This window comes from Panulirus ornatus, chromosome 11, assembly GCF_036320965.1.
Source record: "Panulirus ornatus isolate Po-2019 chromosome 11, ASM3632096v1, whole genome shotgun sequence".
Classification (NCBI taxonomy): Eukaryota; Metazoa; Arthropoda; class Malacostraca; order Decapoda; family Palinuridae; genus Panulirus; species Panulirus ornatus.
In genome coordinates this window covers 58022475-58042840 of record NC_092234.1, presented here as the reverse complement: position 1 = coordinate 58042840, position 20366 = coordinate 58022475, and the positions used below count along the sequence as shown (strand labels likewise).

The following is a 20366-nucleotide window of genomic DNA, read 5'->3' as shown; positions in this document are numbered from 1 at the left end:
AGATTTGGACAAGAAAATGAAACCCTTCACCTTCTATATAGACAATCCATCTGCTCAATTCTAAACTATGCCTTATCAGCCTGGTCTTCCACTGTCTCATATGCAAATCTCACAAAACTGAGCAATCAGAACAATCACTGGCAGCCTAGCCTATACACATATGTATACATACACATGCATACACATTCATAATTGTCCATTGTCAACCATTCTCAACACCATCCCACCCAACAGGAAACAGCATACATGCATGAAGGAAAAGAATAAATTATAAAATAGACATTCCCTTCTCCCAAGACCCGATTGCCATCCTCTGCGTTAGCAAGGTAGTGCCAGGAAACAGATGAAGAGAGGCAACATCTGCTTACATCCATACATGAGCTGTCATGAGCAGTCATTTGTAACATTTCAAGATGTGATTTGTTCCTCTTTTGTTCTTCATATTGTTATTCTTTTTAATTTTGCTTTGTCGCTGTCTCCCGCGTTAACGAGGTAGCGCAAGGAAACAGACGAAAGAGTGGCCCAACCCATCCACATATGCATGTATATACATACACGTCCACACACGCAAATATACATACCTATACAACTCAACGTATACATATATATACACACACAGACATATACATATATACACATGTACATAATTCATACTGTCTGCTTTATTCATTCCCATCACCACCCCGTCACACATGAAATAACAACTCCCTTCCCCCTCATGTGCACGAGGTTGCGCTAGGAAAAGACAACAAAGGCCACATTCGTTCACACTCAGTCTCTAACTGTCATGTAATAGTACATCGAAACCACAGCTCCCTTTCCACATCCAGGCCCCACAGAACTTTCCATGGTTTACCCCAGACGCTTCACATGCCCTGGTTCAATCCATTGACAGAACGTCGACCCCAATATACCACATCGTTCCAATTCACTATATTCCTTGCACACCTTTCACCCTCCTGCATGTTCAGGCCCCGATCACTCAAAATGTTTTTCACTCCATCTTTCCACCTCCAATTTGGTCTCCCACTTCTCCTTGTTCCCTCCACCTCTGACACATATATCCTCTTGGTCAATCTTTCCTCACTCATTCTCTCCATGAGACGAAACCATTTCAAAACACCCTCTTCTGCTTTCTCAACCACACTCTTTTTATTACCACACATCTCTCTTACCCTATTATTACTTACCCAATCAAACCACCTCACACCACATATTGTCCTCAAACATCTCATTTCCAGCAAATCTATAATAAATTTGACTGAAGATGGGCAATGTTCATGTGCCCAAAATGTCTCATGTATTTCAAGAATAAAGTGAAAATTAATAGAGGACATTTAATTCACACTTTATCTGATAAGGCAATATATCTGGTAAGAAAAACTGAAAAATAAAAACAAAAGAAAGTGAGTGAGTGTTAGATATGCAATGGTCTTTAACAAAGAGTATAATAAAGAAAATATTCTGCCTAATCATGTCTGGGGTAAACCATGGAAAGGTCTGTGGGGCCTAGATGTGGACAGGGAGCTGTGGTTTCAGTGTATTACAGAGACTGAGTGTGAACAAAAACCATCATGTGTAATGCACCGAAACCACATCTCCCTATCCACATCGGGAGTAAGAGAGAAAGAATAATCCCCACATATTCCCTGCATGTTGTACAAGGCAACTAAAAGGGAAGGGAGCAGGGGGCTGGCAATCCTCCCCTCCCGTTTTTCAATTTTTCAAAAGAAGGAACAAAGAAGGGGGCCAAGTGAGGATATTCCCTCTAAGGCTCAGTCCTTTGTTCTTAAAGCTGTCATGTGTAATGCACCGAAACCATTTCCCATATTAGCACTGTAATGCCAGGAACAAAGGCAGCATTTGCTCACATATACTCTTTACATGCGTAATGCTATGAAACTACAGCTTCCTATACACAACCAAGCCCTAAAGACCTTTCTGTGGTTTACCCCAGCCACTTCATATGTCCTGGTTCCATCCAATAACACCACAGTAGCCCATGTATACTGGACCTAAAATATCAAGGTTACCTCATGAGTAAAAAGGAACTACTGGCAAGGCTGTAATACTGGAAGTACAGTCTTGGCAAAGAGATTCTTATTCCTAAAAGAATCTATACTTCCCTCCTACTGGAAATAGTACAGCCTTGGGCTGCAGGAGTTTTCAGAAAGGTCTTGGGCAATAACAGGACTCTTTCATAAAAACTGTGTATATATATACATATATATAACACAAAAATTAACAATACATGCAAAACTTGATATTCTGAATGACAAAAAACACAACTTGTGAAAGTAACGTATCTGGTCACATATATTGCTCTTAGTTGGAAAAGGGGCAGAAACCTGATTAATACTCGCTTGACTGGGGATTGGAGGAGAAATGGGGAGAGAGCAGAAGAGACAGTAACAGGACTAGCCAGTCTTTCAGTTTTAGAGGACTGAACATTTGCGCTGTCTTCTTTTCATAGGCTCTGGCCGGAGGACTGCTCTTACAGCTTCATCAAACACCTGCAAAATACATTACTATGTGAGTTATATCATATTCAAGACATCTTATGAAAGACAGTGTTGATGAAAGTATCTAATATAATAAACTTTAAACAGCAGCCATGGTCTGCAAATTTTATCATGGAGTGTGAAACAAAATATCCAATTATGATATGGTAGAATAACATTTAAAAGCAACAGAATAATCACAGACATTGATATTATTACCTTTCCCATAACCTAGTTCTGTACTAAGTGAATGCCAAATGGGGGTATGAATAATGAAGCTCCTGACAACAAAGGAAGATGTGGTAATGACTTCTTACTTTCTTTTGAGTTTGTTCTCTTATTTCACACACATGCAGTGTTGTGGTATATAACCTAATCAGGTTTGGATGGTATTGCAGTGGAATTTATTAAAAAAGGGGGTGACTGTATTGTTGACTGGTTGGTATGGTTATTTAATGTATGTATGACTCATGGTGAGGTGCCTGAGGATTGGCGGAATGCGTGCATAGTGCCATTGTACAAAGGCAAAGGGGATAAGAGTGAGTGCTCAAATTACAGAGGTATAAGTTTGTTGAGTATTCCTGGTAAATTATATGGGAGGGTATTAATTGAGAGGGTGAAGGCATGTACAGAGCATCAGATTGGGGAAGAGCAGTGTGGTTTCAGAAGTGGTAGAGGATGTGTGGATCAGGTGTTTGCTTTGAAGAATGTATGTGAGAAATACTTAGAAAAGCAAATGGATTTGTATGTAGCATTTATGGATCTGGAGAAGGCATATGATAGAGTTGATAGAGATGCTCTTTGGAAGGTATTAAGAATATATGGTGTGGGAGGAAAGTTGTTAGAAGCAGTGAAAAGTTTTTATCGAGGATGTAAGGCATGTGTACGTGTAGGAAGAGAGGAAAGTGATTGGTTCTCAGTGAATGTAGGTTTGCGGCAGGGGTGTGTGATGTCTCCATGGTTGTTTAATTTGTTTATGGATGGGGTTGTTAGGGAGGTAAATGCAAGAGTTTTGGAAAGAGGGGCAAGTATGAAGTCTGTTGGGGATGAGAGAGCTTGGGAAGTGAGTCAGTTGTTGTTCGCTGATGACACAGCGCTGGTGGCTGATTCATGTGTGAAACTGCAGAAGCTGGTGACTGAGTTTGGTAAAGTGTGTGGAAGAAGAAAGTTAAGAGTAAATGTGAATAAGAGCAAGGTTATTAGGTACAGTAGGGTTGAGGGTCAAATCAATTGGGAGGTGAGTTTGAATGGAGAAAAACTGGAGGAAGTGAAGTGTTTTAGATATCTGGGAGTGGATCTGGCAGCGGATGGAAACATGGAAGCGGAAGTGGATCATAGGGTGGGGGAGGGGGCGAAAATTCTGGGGGCCTTGAAGAATGTGTGGAAGTCGAGAACATTATCTCGGAAAGCAAAAATGGGTATGTTTGAAGGAATAGTGGTTCCAACAATGTTGTATGGTTGCGAGGCATGGGCTATGGATAGAGTTGTGCGCAGGAGGATGAATGTGCTGGAAATGAGATGTTTGAGGACAATGTGTGGTGTGAGGTGGTTTGATCGAGTGAGTAACGTAAGGGTAAGAGAGATGTGTGGAAATAAAAAGAGCGTGGTTGAGAGAGCAGAAGAGGGTGTTTTGAAGTGGTTTGGGCACATGGAGAGGATGAGTGAGGAAAGATTGACCAAGAGGATATATGTGTCGGAGTTGGAGGGAACAAGGAGAAGAGGGAGACCAAATTGGAGGTGGAAAGATGGAGTGAAAAAGATTTTGTGTGATCGGGGCCTGAACATGCAGGAGGGTGAAAGGAGGGCAAGGAATAGAGTGAATTGGAGCGATGTGGTATACCGGGGCTGACGTGCTGTCAGTGGATTGAATCAAGGCATGTGAAGCGTCTGGGGTAAACCATGGAAAGCTGTGTAGGTATGTATATTTGCGTGTGTGGACGTATGTATATACATGTGTATGGGGGGGGGGTTGGGCCATTTCTTTCGTCTGTTTCCTTGCGCTACCTCGCAAACGCGGGAGACAGCGACAAAGTATAAAAAAAAAAAAAAAAAAAATATTTTTCTAATAGGGGAAACAGAAGAAGTCAAGCAGGGAATGCTCATCCTCCTTGAAGGTTCAGATTGGGGTGTTTGAATGTGTGTGAATGTAACCAAGATGAGAAGAAAGGAGAGATAGATAGTACATTTGAGGAAAGAAACCTGAATGTTCTGGCTCAGTGAAACAAAGCTCAAGGGTAAAGGGGAAGAATGCTTTGGAAAAGTCTTGGGAGTAAAGTCAGGGATTGGTGAGAACAAAAGCTAAGGAAGGAGTAGCTCTACTCCTGAAGCAGGAGTTGTGAGGGTGTGACAGAGTGTAAGACATTAAATTCTAGAATGATCTGGGTAAAACTGAAAGTCGATGGAGAGTGACGGGTGATTATTGGTGCTTATGCACCTGGTCATGAGAAGAAAGATCATGAGAGGCAAGTGTTTTGGGAGCAACTGAGTGAGTGTGTCAGCAGCTTTGATATATGAGACCACGTTTTAGTGATGGGTGATTTACATGTGAAAGTGAGTAATGTGGCAGTTTAGGGTATAATTGGTGTACACAGGGTATTCAGTGTTATGAAAGGAAATGGTGAAGAGCTTGTGGATTCGAGCTGAAAAAAGACTGGCGATTGGGAATAACTGGTTTAAAAAAGAGATATACATAAGTGAGTAGGAGAGATGGTTAAAGGGCATTATTGGATTATGTGGTAATTGATAAGTGTGTAAAAGATAGACTTTTGGATGTTAAATGTGTTGAGAGGGGCAGCTGGAGGGATGTCTAAGTATCTTGTGGAGGTTAAGGTGAAGATTTGTAGAGGTTTTCAAAAAAGAAGAGAGAATCTTGGGGAGAAGAGAGTAGTGAAAGTAAGTGAGCTTGGAAAGGATACTTGTGTGAGGAAGTACCATTAGAGATTGAGTGTAGAATGGCAAAAGATGAAAGCAAATGACATGAGGGGAGTGGGTGAGGAAGGGGATGTATTTAGGGGTAGAGTAATGGCATGTGCAAAAGATGCATGTGGCATGAGAAAGGTGGGAGGTGGGCAGATTAGAAAGGGAAGAGTGGTGGGATGAAGTAAAACTGTTAGTGAAAGAGAAAAGAGAGGCACTTGGGTGATACTTATGAGGAAAGTGTGCAAATGAATGGGAGATATATAAAAGAAAGTGGCAGGAAGTCAAGAGGAAGTTGCAAGGGTTCAAAAAGAGGGCAAATGAAAGTCAGGGTAAGAAAGTATCATTAAACTTTAGGGAGAATAAAAATATGTTTTGGAAGGAGGTAAATAACTTGTGTAAGACACGAGAACAAATGGGAACATCAATGAAGGGGGGCACGGGGGAAAGAGATATGAGGTAGTGATGAAGTGAGAAGGAGATGGAGTAGATGGAGTGAGTATTTTGAAGGTCTGTTGTATGTGTTTGATGACAGAGTGGCAAGGCGGCAGGTTTGGCTGGTATTGCAATTGAATCTATTGAAAAAGAGGCTCACTGTGTTGTTGATTGGTTAAAAAGAATATCTAATGTATGAATGAGTCATAGTGAAGTGCCTGAGGATTGGCGGAATCCAAACATAATGCCACTGTAAAATGGCAAAGGTGGTACAGGTGAGTGTTCAACCTACAGAGGCATAAGTTTTTTTTAATAATCCTGGGAAATTGCATGGGAGAGTATTGAATGAGAGGGTGAAGGAATATACAGATCATCAGAGTGGGGAAGAGCAGTGTGGTTTCAGAAGTGGTAGAGGATGTGTGGATCAAGTGTCTGCTTTGAAGAATGTGAGAAATACTTAGAAAAACAGATGTATTTGTACGTAGCATTTATGGATCTGGAGAAGGCATATGAAAGGGTTGATAGAGATGCTTTGTGGAAGGTCTTAAGAGTATATGGTGGGGGAGGTAAGTTCCTAGAAGCAGTGAAAAGTTTTTAGAGTTTTTACCAAGGATGCAAAACATGTGTACGAGTAAGAAGGGAGGAGAGTGATTGATTCCCAGTGAAGGTCGGTCTGAGGCAGGGTAAGTGATGTCTCCATGGTTGTTTAATTTGTTTATGGATGGGGTGGTTAGGGATGTAAATGCAAGGGTTTTGGAGAGTGGGGTGAGTATGCAGTATGTTGTGATGAGAGGGCCTAGGAAGTGGTCAATTGTTGCTTGCCATTGATACAGCACTGGTGGCTGATTCCTGTGAGAAACTGCAAAAGTTGGTGAATGACTTTGGAAAAGTGTGTGAAAGGAGAAAATTGAGTAAATGTCAATACAAGCAAGGTTATTAGGTTCAGCAGGGTTGAGGGATAATTCAATTGGGTTGTAAGTTTGAATGGAAAAATAATGGAAGTGAAGTGTTTTGATACCTGGCAGTGAATCTAACAGTGATTGGAGCCATGGAAGTGGAAGTGAGTTAAGGAGTGGGGGAGGCAGTGAAGATTCTGGGAGCAATGAAGAATGTGTGGAAGGAGAAAACATTATGAAGTTAAATCCTGTACAAAGAATGCATAATGGCACCATCTATGGTCCACTGCAGTAAATAACTTCATGGGATTTCCCACCATTGAAAAAAAAATGCTTTACCAACATTAAGCTAACCAAAGAACTAGAAGAGGATAGGTTCAGAGATACAAGTGTCTAGGAAGTGGAAGAACTGTTGAAGTCTCATCACAAAGAGCTGATCAGTGAGCCTCTTCAAAAGCTGCTGACATCTAGCAGCAGCAACAGTATACAAGTACACTTATCGTATTTTGAAGGTTTGTTGAATGTGTTAGATGACAGAGTGGCAGATATAGGGTGTTTTGGTCAGGGTGGTGTGTAAAGTGAGAGGGTTAGGGAGAATGATTTGGTAGACAGAGAAGAGGTAGTGAAAGCTCTGCGGAAGATGGAAGCCGGCAAGGCGGCGGGTTTGGATGGTATTGCAGTGGAATTTATTAAAAAAGGGTGATTGTGTTGTTGACTGGTTGGTAAGGATATTCAATGTATGTATGATTCATGGTGTGGTGCCTGAGGATTGGCAGAATGCATGCATAGTGCCATTGTACAAAGGCAAAGGGGATAAAGGTACAAGGTTCTTGAGTATTCCTGGGAAATTATATGGGAGGGTAATGATTGCGAGGGTGAAAGCATGTACAGAGCAACAGATTGGGGAAGAGCAGTGTGGTTTCAGAAGTGGTAGAGGATGCGTAGATCAGGTGTTTGCTTTGAAGAATATATGTGAGAAATACTTAGAAAAGCAAATGGATTTGTATGTAGCATTTATGGATCTGGAAAAGGCACATGATAAGAGTTGACACAGATGCTCTGTGGAAGGTATTAAGAATATATGGTGTGGGAGGCAAGTTGCTAGAAGCAGTAAATTGTTTTTATCGAGGATATAAGGCATGTGTACCAGTAGGAAAAGAGGAAAGTAATTGGTTCTCATTGAATGTCGGTGTGCAGCTGGGGTGCGTGATGTCTCCATGCTTGTTTAATTTGTTTATGGATGGGGTTGTTAGGGAGGTGAATGCAAGAGTTTTGGAGAGAGGGGCAAATATGCAGTCTGTTGTGGATGAAAGGGCATGGGAAGTGAGTCAGTTGTTGTTTGCTGATGATACAGCGCTGGTGGCTGATTTGGGTGAGAAACTGCAGAGGCTGGTGACTGAGTTTGGTAAAGTGTGTGATAGAAAGCTGAGAGTAAATGTGAATATGAGCAAGGTTATTAGGTACAGTCGGGTTGAGGGACAAGTCAATTGGGAGGTAATTTTGAATGGAGAAAAACTGGAGGAAGTGAAGTGTTTTAGATATCTGAGAGTGGATTTGGCAGTGGATGGAACCATGGAAGCAGAAGTGAGTCACATGGTGAGGGAGGAGGCAAAAGTTCTGGGGGCTTTGAAAAAGGTGAGGAAGGCAAGAACATAATCTTGGAAAGCAAAAATGGGTATGTTTGAAGGCATAGTGGTTCCAACAATGTTATATGGTTGTGAGGGGTGGGCTATAGATAGAGTTGTGCGGAGGAGGGTGGATGTGTTGGAAATGAGATGTTTGAGGACAATATGTGGTGTGAGGTGGTTTGATCGAGTAAGTAATGAAAGGGTAAGAGATATGTGTGGTAATAAAAAGAGTGTGGTTGAAAAAGCAGAAGAGGGTGTTTTGAAATGGTTTGGTCACATGGAGAGAATGGGTGAGGAAAAACTGACAAAGAGGATACATGTGTCAGACATGGAGGGAACGAGAAGTGGGAGACTAAATTGGAGGTGGAAAGATGAAGTGAAAAAGATTTTGAGTGATTGGGGCCTGAACATGCAGGAGGGTGAAAGGCGTGCAAGGAATAGAGTGAATTGGAACGATGTGGTATACCGGGGTCAATGTGCTGTCAATGGATTGAACCAGAGCATGTGAAGTGTCTGGGGTAAACCATGGAAAGTTTTGTGGGGCCTGGATGTGGAAAGGGAGCTGTGGTTTCAGTGCATTATACATGACAGCTCGAGACTGAGTGTGAATGAATGTGGCCTTTGTTGTCTTTTCCTAGTGCTACCTCGCACGCATGCAGGGGGAGGGGGTTGTCATTTCATGTGTGGCGGGGTGGTGACAGGAATGAATAAAGGCAGCAAGGATTAATTATGTACAAGTGTATATATGTATATGTCTGTGTATGCATATATATGCATACGTAGAAATGTATAGGTATGTATATGTGAGTGTGTGGACGTGTATGTATATACATGTGTATATGGGTGGGTTGGGCTCTTCTTTTGTCTGTTTCCTTGTGCTACCTCACTAACGTGGGAGACTGCGACAAAGTGTAATATAAATAAAATAAATATTTGTTTAATTCATAGGCACACAGGTATTCATTCTCAGGTTTTTATGAACATGAATATCTAAATACTTTTCTGTGTTACATTTCATGGCCATATTTGCATACTTCCGCTTATTTCACAATTATTAAGCTGCAAATCAATTTTCCTGAACACAGATTTCCAGGAATGTAACCCTTGCAACAGACAAGATTTGGTGTATTCCTGTAAATCTATACGCCTTATGAATTTTCTCTTTTTCTGATCCTATCATTTTACTAACTTTGGTGTCACCTGCAAAACATCTTACAATTCGCAGGAGAGAGAGAAAGGAACAATACCTGTTTAAGTCCTCGTTGTGTCAAAGCTGAACATTCCATGTATTTGACAGCTCTAATTTTATTAGCTAGTTTTTGACCAGCTTCCCGCTTAACTGGAGATTGTCCCTGGTCAGACAGAAGTGCCAGGGTCTCCTTGTCTTCTCTAAGATCCATTTTTGTCCCTAAAAAACATGAATACATTACTATTAACCATTGTTCCATAATGATGCTCTAAGTTCTAATTTGAAATATTATTTATATATTTATTTTGCTTTGTCACTGTCTCCCGCGTTTGCGAGGTAGCGCAAGGAAACAGACGAAAGAAATGGCCCAACCCACCCCCATACACATGTATATACACACACGTCCACACACGCAAATATACATGCCTATACATCTCAATGTACACATATATATTACACACACAGACACATACATATATACCCATGCACACAATTCACATTGTCTGCCTTTATTCATTCCCATCGCCACCTCGCCACACATGGAATACCATCCCCCTCCCCCCTCATGTGTGCGGGGTAGCGCTAGGAAAAGACAACAAAGGCCTCATTTGTTCACACTCAGTCCCTAGCTGTCATGCAATAATGCCCGAAACCACAGCTCCCTTTCCACATCCAGGCCCCACACAGCTTTCCATGGTTTACCCCAGATGCTTCACATGCCCTGATTCAATCCACTGACAGCACGTCAACTCCGGTATACCACATCGATCCAATTCACTCTATTCCTTGCCCTCCTTTCACCCTCCTGCATGTTCAGGCCCCAATCACACAAAATCTTTTTCACTCCATCTTTCCACCTCCAATTTGGTCTCCCACTTCTCCTCGTTCCCTCCACCTCCGACACATATATCCTCTTGGTCAATCTTTCCTCACTCATTCTCTCCATGAGCCCAAACCATTTCAAAACACCCTCTTCTGCTCTCTCAACCACGCTCTTTTTATTTCCACACATCTCTCTTACCCTTACATTACTTACTCGATCAAACCACCTCACACCACACATTGTCCTCAAACATCTCATTTCCAGCACATCCACCCTCCTGCGCACAACTCTATCCATAGCCGACGCCTCGCAACCATACAACATTGTTGGAACCACTATTCCTTCAAACATACCCATTTTTGCTTTCCGAGATAATGTTCTCGACTTCCACACATTCTTCAAGGCCCCCAGGATTTTCGCCCCCTCCCGCACCCTATGATTCACTTCCGCTTCCATGGTTCCATCCGCTGCCAGATCCACTCCCAGATATCTAAAACACTTTACTTCCTCCAGTTTTTCTCCATTCAAACTTACCTCCCAATTGACTTGACCCTCAACCCTACTGTACCTAATAACCTTGCTCTTATTCACATTTACTCTTAACTTTCTTCTTTCACACACTTTACCAAACTCAGTCACCAGCTTCTGCAGTTTCTCACATGAATCAGCCATCAGTGCTGTATCATCAGCGAACAACAACTGACTCACTTCCCAAGCTCTCTCATCCACAACAGACTTCATTTTTGCCCCTCTTACCAAAACTCTTGCATTCACCTCCCTAACAACCCCATCCATAAACAAATTAAACAATCATGGAGACATCACACACCCCTGCCGCAAACCTACATTCACTGAGAACCAATCACTTTCCTCTCTTCCTACACGTACACATGCCTTACATCCTCGATAAAAACTTTTCACTGCTTCTAACAACTTGCCACCCACACCATATATTCTTAATACCTTCCACAGAGCATCTCTATCAACTCTATCATATGCCTTCTCCAGATCCATAAATGCTACATACAAATCCATTTGCTTTTCTAAGAATTTCTCACATACATTCTTCAAAGCAAACACCTGATCCACACATCCTCTACCACTTCTGAAACCAAACTACTCTTCCCCAATCTGATGCTCTGTACATGCCTTTACCCTCTCAATCAATACCCTCCCATATAATTTACCAGGAATACTCAACAAACTTATACCTCTGTAATTTGAGCACTCACTCTTATCCCCTTTGCCTTTGTACAATGGCACTATGCACGCATTCCTCCAATCCTCAGGCACCTCACCATGAGTCATACATACATTAAATAACCTTACCAACCAGTCAACAATACAGTCACCCCCTTTTTTAATAAATTCCACTGCAATACCATCCAAACCTGCTGCCTTGCCGGCTTTCATCTTCTGCAAAGCTTTTACTACCTCTTCTCTGTTTACCAAATCATTTTCCCCAACCCTCTCACTTTGCACACCACCTCGACCAAAACACCCTATATCTGCCACTCTATCATCAAACACATTCAACAAACCTTCAAAATACTCACTCCATCTCCTTCTCACAGCACCACTACTTGTTATCACCTCCCCATTAGCGCCCTTGACTGAAGTTCCCATTTGCTCCCTTGTCTTACGCACTTTATTTACCTCCTTCCAGAACATCTTTTTTTTTTTTTTTTTTTTTTTTTTTTTTTTTAATACTTTGTCGCTGTCTCCCGCGTTTGCGAGGTAGCGCAAGGAAACAGACGAAAGAAATGGCCCCCCCCCCCATACACATGTACATACACACGTCCACACACGCAAATATACATACCTACACAGCTTTCCATGGTTTACCCCAAACGCTTCACATGCCTTGATTCAATCCACTGACAGCACGTCAACCCCTGTATACCACATGACTCCAATTCACTCTATTCCTTGCCCTCCTTTCACCCTCCTGCATGTTCAGGCCCCGATCACACAAAATCTTTTTCACTCCATCTTTCCACCTCCAATTTGGTCTCCCTCTTCTCCTCGTTCCCTCCACCTCCGACACATATATCCTCTTGGTCAATCTCTCCTCACTCATTCTCTCCATGTGCCCAAACCATTTCAAAACACCCTCTTCTGCTCTCTCAACCACGCTCTTTTTATTTCCACACATCTCTCTTACCCTTACGTTACTTACTCGATCAAACCACCTCACACCACACATTGTCCTCAAACATCTCATTTCCAGCACATCCATCCTCCTGCGCACATCTCTATCCATAGCCCACGCCTCGCAACCATACAACATTGTTGGAACCACTATTCCCTCAAACATACCCATTTTTGCTTTCCGAGATAATGTTCTCGACTTCCACACATTTTTCAAGGCTCCCAAAATTTTCGCCCCCTCCCCCACCCTATGATCCACTTCCGCTTCCATGGTTCCATCCGCTGACAGATCCACTCCCAGATATCTAAAACACTTCACTTCCTCCAGTTTTTCTCCATTCAAACTCACCTCCCAATTGACTTGACCCTCACCCCTACTGTACCTAATAACCTTGCTCTTATTCACATTTACTCTCAACTTTCTTCTTCCACACACTTTACCAAACTCAGTCACCAGCTTCTGCAGTTTCTCACATGAATCAGCCACCAGCGCTGTATCATCAGCGAACAACAACTGACTCACTTCCCAAGCTCTCTCATCCCCAACAGACTTCATACTTGCCCCTCTTTCCAGGACTCTTGCATTTACCTCCCTTACAACCCCATCCATAAACAAATTAAACAACCATGGAGACATCACACACCCCTGCCGCAAACCTACATTCACTGAGAACCAATCACTTTCCTCTCTTCCTACACGTACACATGCCTTACATCCTCGATAAAAACTTTTCACTGCTTCTAACAACTTGCCTCCAACACCATATATTCTTAATACCTTCCACAGAGCATCTCTATCAACTCTATCATATGCCTTCTCCAGATCCATAAATGCTACATACAAATCCATTTGCTTTTCTAAGTATTTCTCACATACATTCTTCAAAGCAAACACCTGATCCACACATCCTCTACCACTTCTGAAACTCTCTCACCCCAACTCTCATTTGCCCTCTTTTTCACCTCTTGCACCTTTCTCTTGACCTCCTGTCTCTTTCTTTTATACATCTCCCACTCAATTGCATTTTTTCCCTGCAAAAATCGTCCAAATGCCTCTCTCTTCTCTTTCACTAATAATCTTACCTCTTCATCCCACCACTCACTACCCTTCCTAATCAACCCACCTCCCACGCTTCTCATGCCACAAGCATCTTTTGCGCAAGCCATCACTGATTCCCTAAATACATCCCATTCCTCCCCCACTCCCCTTACTTCCATTGTTCTCACCTTTTTCCATTCTGTACTCAGTCTCTCCTGGTACTTCCTCACACAAGTCTCCTTCCCAAGCTCACTCACTCTCACCACCCTCTTCACCCCAACATGCACTCTTCTTTTCTGAAAACCCATACAAATCTTCACCTTAGCCTCCACAAGATACTGATCAGACATCCCTCCAGTTGCACCTCTCAGCACATTTACATCCAAAAGTCTCTCTTTCGCGCTCCTGTCAATTAACACGTAATCCAATAACGCTCTCTGGCCATCTCTCCTACTTACATACGTATACTTATGTATATCTCGCTTTTTAAACCAGGTATTCCCAATCACCAGTAATTTGAAATACATATATATAATAAGTCTTGTTTGGAAATGTCGATATAAACCCTTGCATTACCCTGCATTCCTCATGGGCAATGGAGGCAAATTATCATGCTAACTTCTAATAAAACATCCATGAGACAAACACAAGTCCTAAAACTGACACTTTAAAAAGTTCTGTAAAATAAGAGTAAATATGATATTCAAAGGAACAGTGAAACAATTATTTTCTGATTTTGTTCAAGAACACAACCTAAAACTGTACAGAATAATATCACACTTTGAAAAAACTTGGTCAACTGCTTGAACTATATCAGCTAACTTCTTCAAAAAATTTTCATTTCCCTTATGATACAATACTTTCAGCTAACTTTTCACTAACCCTCAGCATATACACCCAGTTGGTAAATATTATAGTTTCACATACAGAGGAGCAACTAAGAAGCATATAGATATGCAACTATTTTGAAAGAACTCCCTGGGATGAACCCCTAAACCCATCTAGATGGATATCTATGCATGCCAGATGTGAGTCCTCTAAACAGATATTTATACATCAAATTTCATATCTCTATTTCAGGCCAGATGAATCCTCTAAACAGATATTCATAAATCAAATTTCATATCTTTATTTCAGGAATGCATGCCAAGAGGGTTACTTATGTGGCAGTGAACAAAAATTTCTATCCACAGGCATTTGTTCTCCATTCATGCCAATGACAGTATACTCTTGTGAATTTTCTTGGAAGGAAATGGAGTAGCTTTTAGCAAGATTTAGAGGACCCAGCAGATGATCCAGAATTACCTGATGATCTGTTTTCAGATTGTATGGAGAATGAATATATGGGTATTGGCTCATCCAAGACTGAAAGTTAACCAAGATGAGGCAGGTCAAGGTGATTCTAACATAGTGGAGGCAGTGTTGCCAGTACCTGTCTGACCTTGATAACATGGCATCTAATTGATACAACTGGTAATTTTACAAACTTATATTATTTTGCTCTGATGAAAAAATTATCAATAAATCATATTCAATAAAAAAGGAAAGGATTTATCGTATGGATAAAATATAATAATAATCAGATATCAATTTTTCAGTGAAGGTAAAAGAAACCACAAAATGTTCACTGGCAAATGACAGTTCATGTTCATACTTGCTTGCCTTCATCCATTCCTGTTGCTACCCCACCACACAGGATATAGCAACACCCCCCCCCCCCCCCCCTTTTCCAGAGAGGAAGCGCTAGGAAAAGACAAAAAAAAGCCACATTTGTTCTCACTCAGTATCAAGTTGTCATGTGTAATGTACCTAAACCACAGCTCCCTATCCACATCCAGGCCCTACAGACATTTCTATGGTTTACCCCAGAAGTTTCACATGCCCTGGTTCAGTCCACTGACAGCATGTCAACCCCAGTATACCACATTGTTCAAATTCACTCTATTCCTTTCAAAACTTTTCACTGCTTCTAGCAACTTACATCCCACACCATATACTCTTAAAACCTTCCACAAAGCATATCTATCATGCCTATCATATGCCTTCTTCAGATCCATAAATGCTCAATACAAATCTACCTCTTTTTCTACGTATTTCTCGAATACTTTCTTCAAAGCAAACACCTGATTCACACATCTACTACCACTTCTGAAACCACACTGCTCTTCCCCAATCTGATGCTCTGTGCATACTTTAACCATCTCAATCAATACCCTCTCATATGATTTCCCAGGAATACTCGACAAACTTATGCCTCTGTAGTTTGAACACTCACCTTTATTTCCTTTGCCTTTGTACAATGGCACTATGCATGCATTCCACCAATCCTCAGGCACTAAACGATGATCCATACATACACTGAATACCCTTACCAACCAATCAACAACACAGTCATCCCCTTTCTTAATAAGTTCCACTGCAATACCATCCAAACCCGCCACTTTGCCGGATTTCAACAGCAAAGTTTTCACTACCTCTTCTCTATTTACCAAACCATTCTCCCTGACCCTCTCACTTCACACACCACCCAGACCAAAACATCCTATATCTGCCACTCTATCATCAAACACATTTGACAAACCTTCAAAATACTCACTCCATCTTCTCACTTCTTCACTACTTGTTATTACCTCCCCACTTGCCCCATTCGCCGATGTTCCCATTTGTTCTCTTGTCTTATGCATGGTATTTACCTCCCTCCAAAACATCCTTTTCTTCTCCCTGAAAATCAATGATACTCTCTCAACCTAACTCTCATTTGCCCTCTTTTTCACCTCAGGCACCTTTCTCTTGATTTCCTGTCGCTTTCTTTTATACATCTCCCAGTTATTTGCACTACTTTCCTGCAAATATCATCCAAACACCTCTCTCTTCTCTTTCACTAACAACCTTACTTCTTCATCCCACCACTCACTACCCTTTCTAACCTGACCACTTCCCACCTTTCTCATGCCATATACATCTTTTGCACAAGCCATCACTGCTTCCCTAAGTTCGTCACATTCCTCACCCGCTCCCACAACATCATTTGCTTTCATCTTCTGCCATTCTAACTTAATCTCTCATAGTACTTACTCACATAATTCTCCTTTCCAAGCTCACTTACTCTCACCACTCTCTTCTCCCCAAAGTTCACTCTTTTTTTCTGGAAACCTCTACAAATCTTCACATTTGCCTCCACAAGATAGTGATCAGACATCCCTCCAGCTGCCCCTCCCAGCATATTAACATCCAAAAGTCCCTCCTTTCCATGCCTATCAATTAACACATAACCCAATAACACCCATTGACCATCTCTCCTATTCACATACGTATACTTATGCATATCTCTCTTTTTAAACCAGGTATTTCAAATCACCAGTCCTTTTCCAGCACACAAATCCACAATCCCTTCACCATTTCCATTTACAACACTGAACACCTTACGTACACCAATTATACCCTCAACTGCCACATTACTTACCTTTGCATCTAAATCACCCATCACTATAACCCAGTCTCGTGCATCAAAACTGCTAACACACTCACTCAGCTGCTCCCAAAAGACTTACCTCTCATGATCTTCCTTCTCAGAATCAGGTGCATAGGCACCAATAATCACCCATCTTTCTCCATCCACTTTCAGTTTTACCTACAACAATCTAGAATTTACTTACTTACATTCTAATACATATTCCCACAGCTCTTACTTCAAAGGCAGTGCTACTTCCTCCTTTGTTCTTGTCCTCTCATCAACCCGACTTTACTCCCAAGACATTCCCAAACCACTCCCCGCCTTTACCCTTGAGCTTTCTTTCACTCTGAGACAAAACATCCAGGTTTCATTCCTCAAAAATACTAACGATCTCTTTCTTTAATCTTGGTTACATCCACACACATTCAGACACCCCAATCTGAGCTTTCCAGGGAGATAAGCACTCCCCATTTGACTCCTTCCTCTGTTTCCCCTTTTTAGAAATTTAAATACAAGGGTGGGGGAGTTCCAGCCCCATGCTATGACATGCAGAGAATAAGTGCGAAGTACTCTTTCTCCCCTATCCCCAGGGATATATATTATTATTTATCATTTTGCTTTGTTGCTGTCTCCCGCGTTAGCGAGGTAGCGCAAGGAAACAGACGAAAGAATGGCCCAACCCGCCCACATACACGTGTATATACATACACGTCCACACACGCAAATATACATACCTATACATCTCAATGTACACATATACATATACACACACAGACATATACATATATACACATGTACATAATTCATACTGTCTGCCTTTATTTGTTCCCATCGCCACCTCGCCACACATGGAATAATAACCCCCTTCCCCCTCATGTGTGTGAGGTAGCGCTACAAAAAGACACCAAAGGCCCCATTCGTTCACACTCAGTCTCTAGCTGTCATGTAATAATGCACCGAAACCACAGCTCCCTTTCCACATCCAGGCCCCACACAACTTTCCATGGTTTACCCCAGACGCTTCACATGCCCTGGTTCAATCCACTGACAGCACGTCGACCCCAGTATACCACATCGTTCCAATTTACTCTATTCCTTGCACGCCTTTCACCTTCCTGCCTGTTCAGGCCCCGATCACTCAAAATCTTTTTCACTCCATCTTTCCATCTCCAATCTGGACTCCCAATTCTCCTCGTTCCCTCCACCTCTGACACACACACACACACACACACACACACACACACACACATATATATATATATATATATATATATATATATATATATATATATATATATATTTTTTTTTTGCTTTGTCGCTGTCTCCCGCGTTTGCGAGGTAGCGCAAGGAAACAGACGAAAGAAATGGCCCAACCCACCCCCATACACATGTATATACATACATCCACACACGCAAATATACATACCTACACAGCTTTCCATGGTTTACCCCAGACGCTTCACATGCCCTGATTCAATCCACTGACAGCACGTCAACCCCGGTATACCACATCGCTCCAACTCACTCTATTCCTTGCCCTCCTTTCACCCTCCTGCATGTTCAGGCCCCGATCACACAAAATCTTTTTCACTCCATCTTTCCACCTCCAATTTGGTCTCCCTCTTCTCCTCGTTCCCTCCACCTCCGACACATATATCCTCTTGGTCAATCTTTCCTCACTCATTCTCTCCATGTGACCAAACCATTTCAAAACACCCTCCTCTGCTCTCTCAACCACGCTCTTTTTATTTCCACACATCTCTCTTACCCTTACGTTACTTACTCGATCAAACCACCTCACACCACACATTGTCCTCAAACATCTCATTTCCAGCACATCCATCCTCCTGCGCACAACTCTATCCATAGCCCACGCCTCGCAACCATACAACATTGTTGGAACCACTATTCCTTCAAACATACCCATTTTTGCTTTCCGAGATAATGTTCTCGACTTCCACACATTCTTCAATGCTCCCAGGATTTTCGCCCCCTCCACCACCCTATGATCCACTTCCGCTTCCATGGTTCCATCCACTGCCAGATCCACTCCCAGATATCTAAAACACTTTACTTCCTCCAGTTTTTCTTCATTCAAACTTACCTCCCAATTGACTTGACCCTCAACCCTACTGTACCTAATAACCTTGCTCTTATTCACATTTACTCTTAACTTTCTTCTTTCACACACTTTACCAAACTCAGTCACCAGCTTCTGCAGTTTCTCACATGAATCAGCCACCAGCGCTGTATCATAAGCGAACAACAACTGACTCACTTCCCAAGCTCTCTCATCCCCAACAGACTTCATGCTTGCCCCTCTTTCCAAAACTCTTGCATTCACCTCCCTAACAACCCCATCCATAAACAAATCAAACAACCATGGAGACATCACACACCCCTGCCGCAAACCTACATTCACTGAGAACCAATCACTTTCCTCTCTTCCTACACGTACACATGCCTTACATCCTCGATAAAAACTTTTCACTGCTTCTAACAACTTGCCTCCCACACCATATATATTTAATACCTTCCACAGAGCATCTCTATCAACTCTATCATATGCCTTCTCCAGATCCATAAATGCTACATACAAATCCATTTGCTTTTCTAAGTATTTCTCACATACATTCTTCAAAGCAAACACATGATCCACACATCCTCTACCACTTCTGAAACCACACTGCTCTTCCCCAATCTGATGCTCTATACATGCCTTCACCCTCTCAATCAATACCCTCCCATATAATTTACCAGGAATACTCAACAAATTTATACCTCTGTAATTTGAGCACTCACTCTTATCCCCTTTGCCTTTGTACAATGGCACTATGCACACATTCCGCCAATCCTCAGGCACCTCACCATGAGTCATACATACATTAAATAACCTTACCAACCAATCAATAATACAGTCACCCCCTTTTTTAATAAATTCCACTGCAAAACCATCCAAACCTGCTGCCTTGCCGGCTTTCATCTTCCGCAAAGCTTTTACTACCTCTTCTCTGTTTACCAAATCATTTTCCCTAACCCTCTCACTTTGCACACCACCTCGACCAAAACACCCTATATCTGCCACTCTATCATCAAACACATTCAACAAACCTTCAAAATACTCACTCCATCTCTTTCTCACATCACCACTACTTGTTATCACCTCCCCATTTGCGCCCTTGACTGAAGTTCCCATTTGCTCCCTTGTCTTACGCACTTTATTTACCTCCTTCCAGAACATCTTTTTATTCTCCCTAAAATTTAATGATACTCTCTCACCCCAACTTTCATTTGCCCTCTTTTTCACCTCTTGCACCTTTCTCTTGACCTCCTG

General features: G+C 42.0%; 1 protein-coding gene across 2 annotated transcripts in view; it reads right to left on the bottom strand.

Moving 5' to 3' along the window:
- Positions 1-452: 452 nt before the first annotated feature.
- Positions 453-20366, bottom strand: part of Mtl (Rac family small GTPase Mtl) — a 74726-nt gene continuing 54812 nt past the window's right edge. The window contains exons 5-6 of one of the 2 annotated variants that reach the window (XM_071667134.1): positions 9624-9784; positions 453-2513 (exon numbers count right to left, since the gene is read on the bottom strand). In XM_071667134.1, the coding sequence (XP_071523235.1) occupies positions 2436-2513; positions 9624-9784 (239 nt within the window). In that variant the 3' untranslated portion in view covers positions 453-2435. The remainder of the gene's footprint in view (positions 2514-9623; positions 9785-20366) is intronic. The other variant, XM_071667135.1, reaches the window with a different exon arrangement.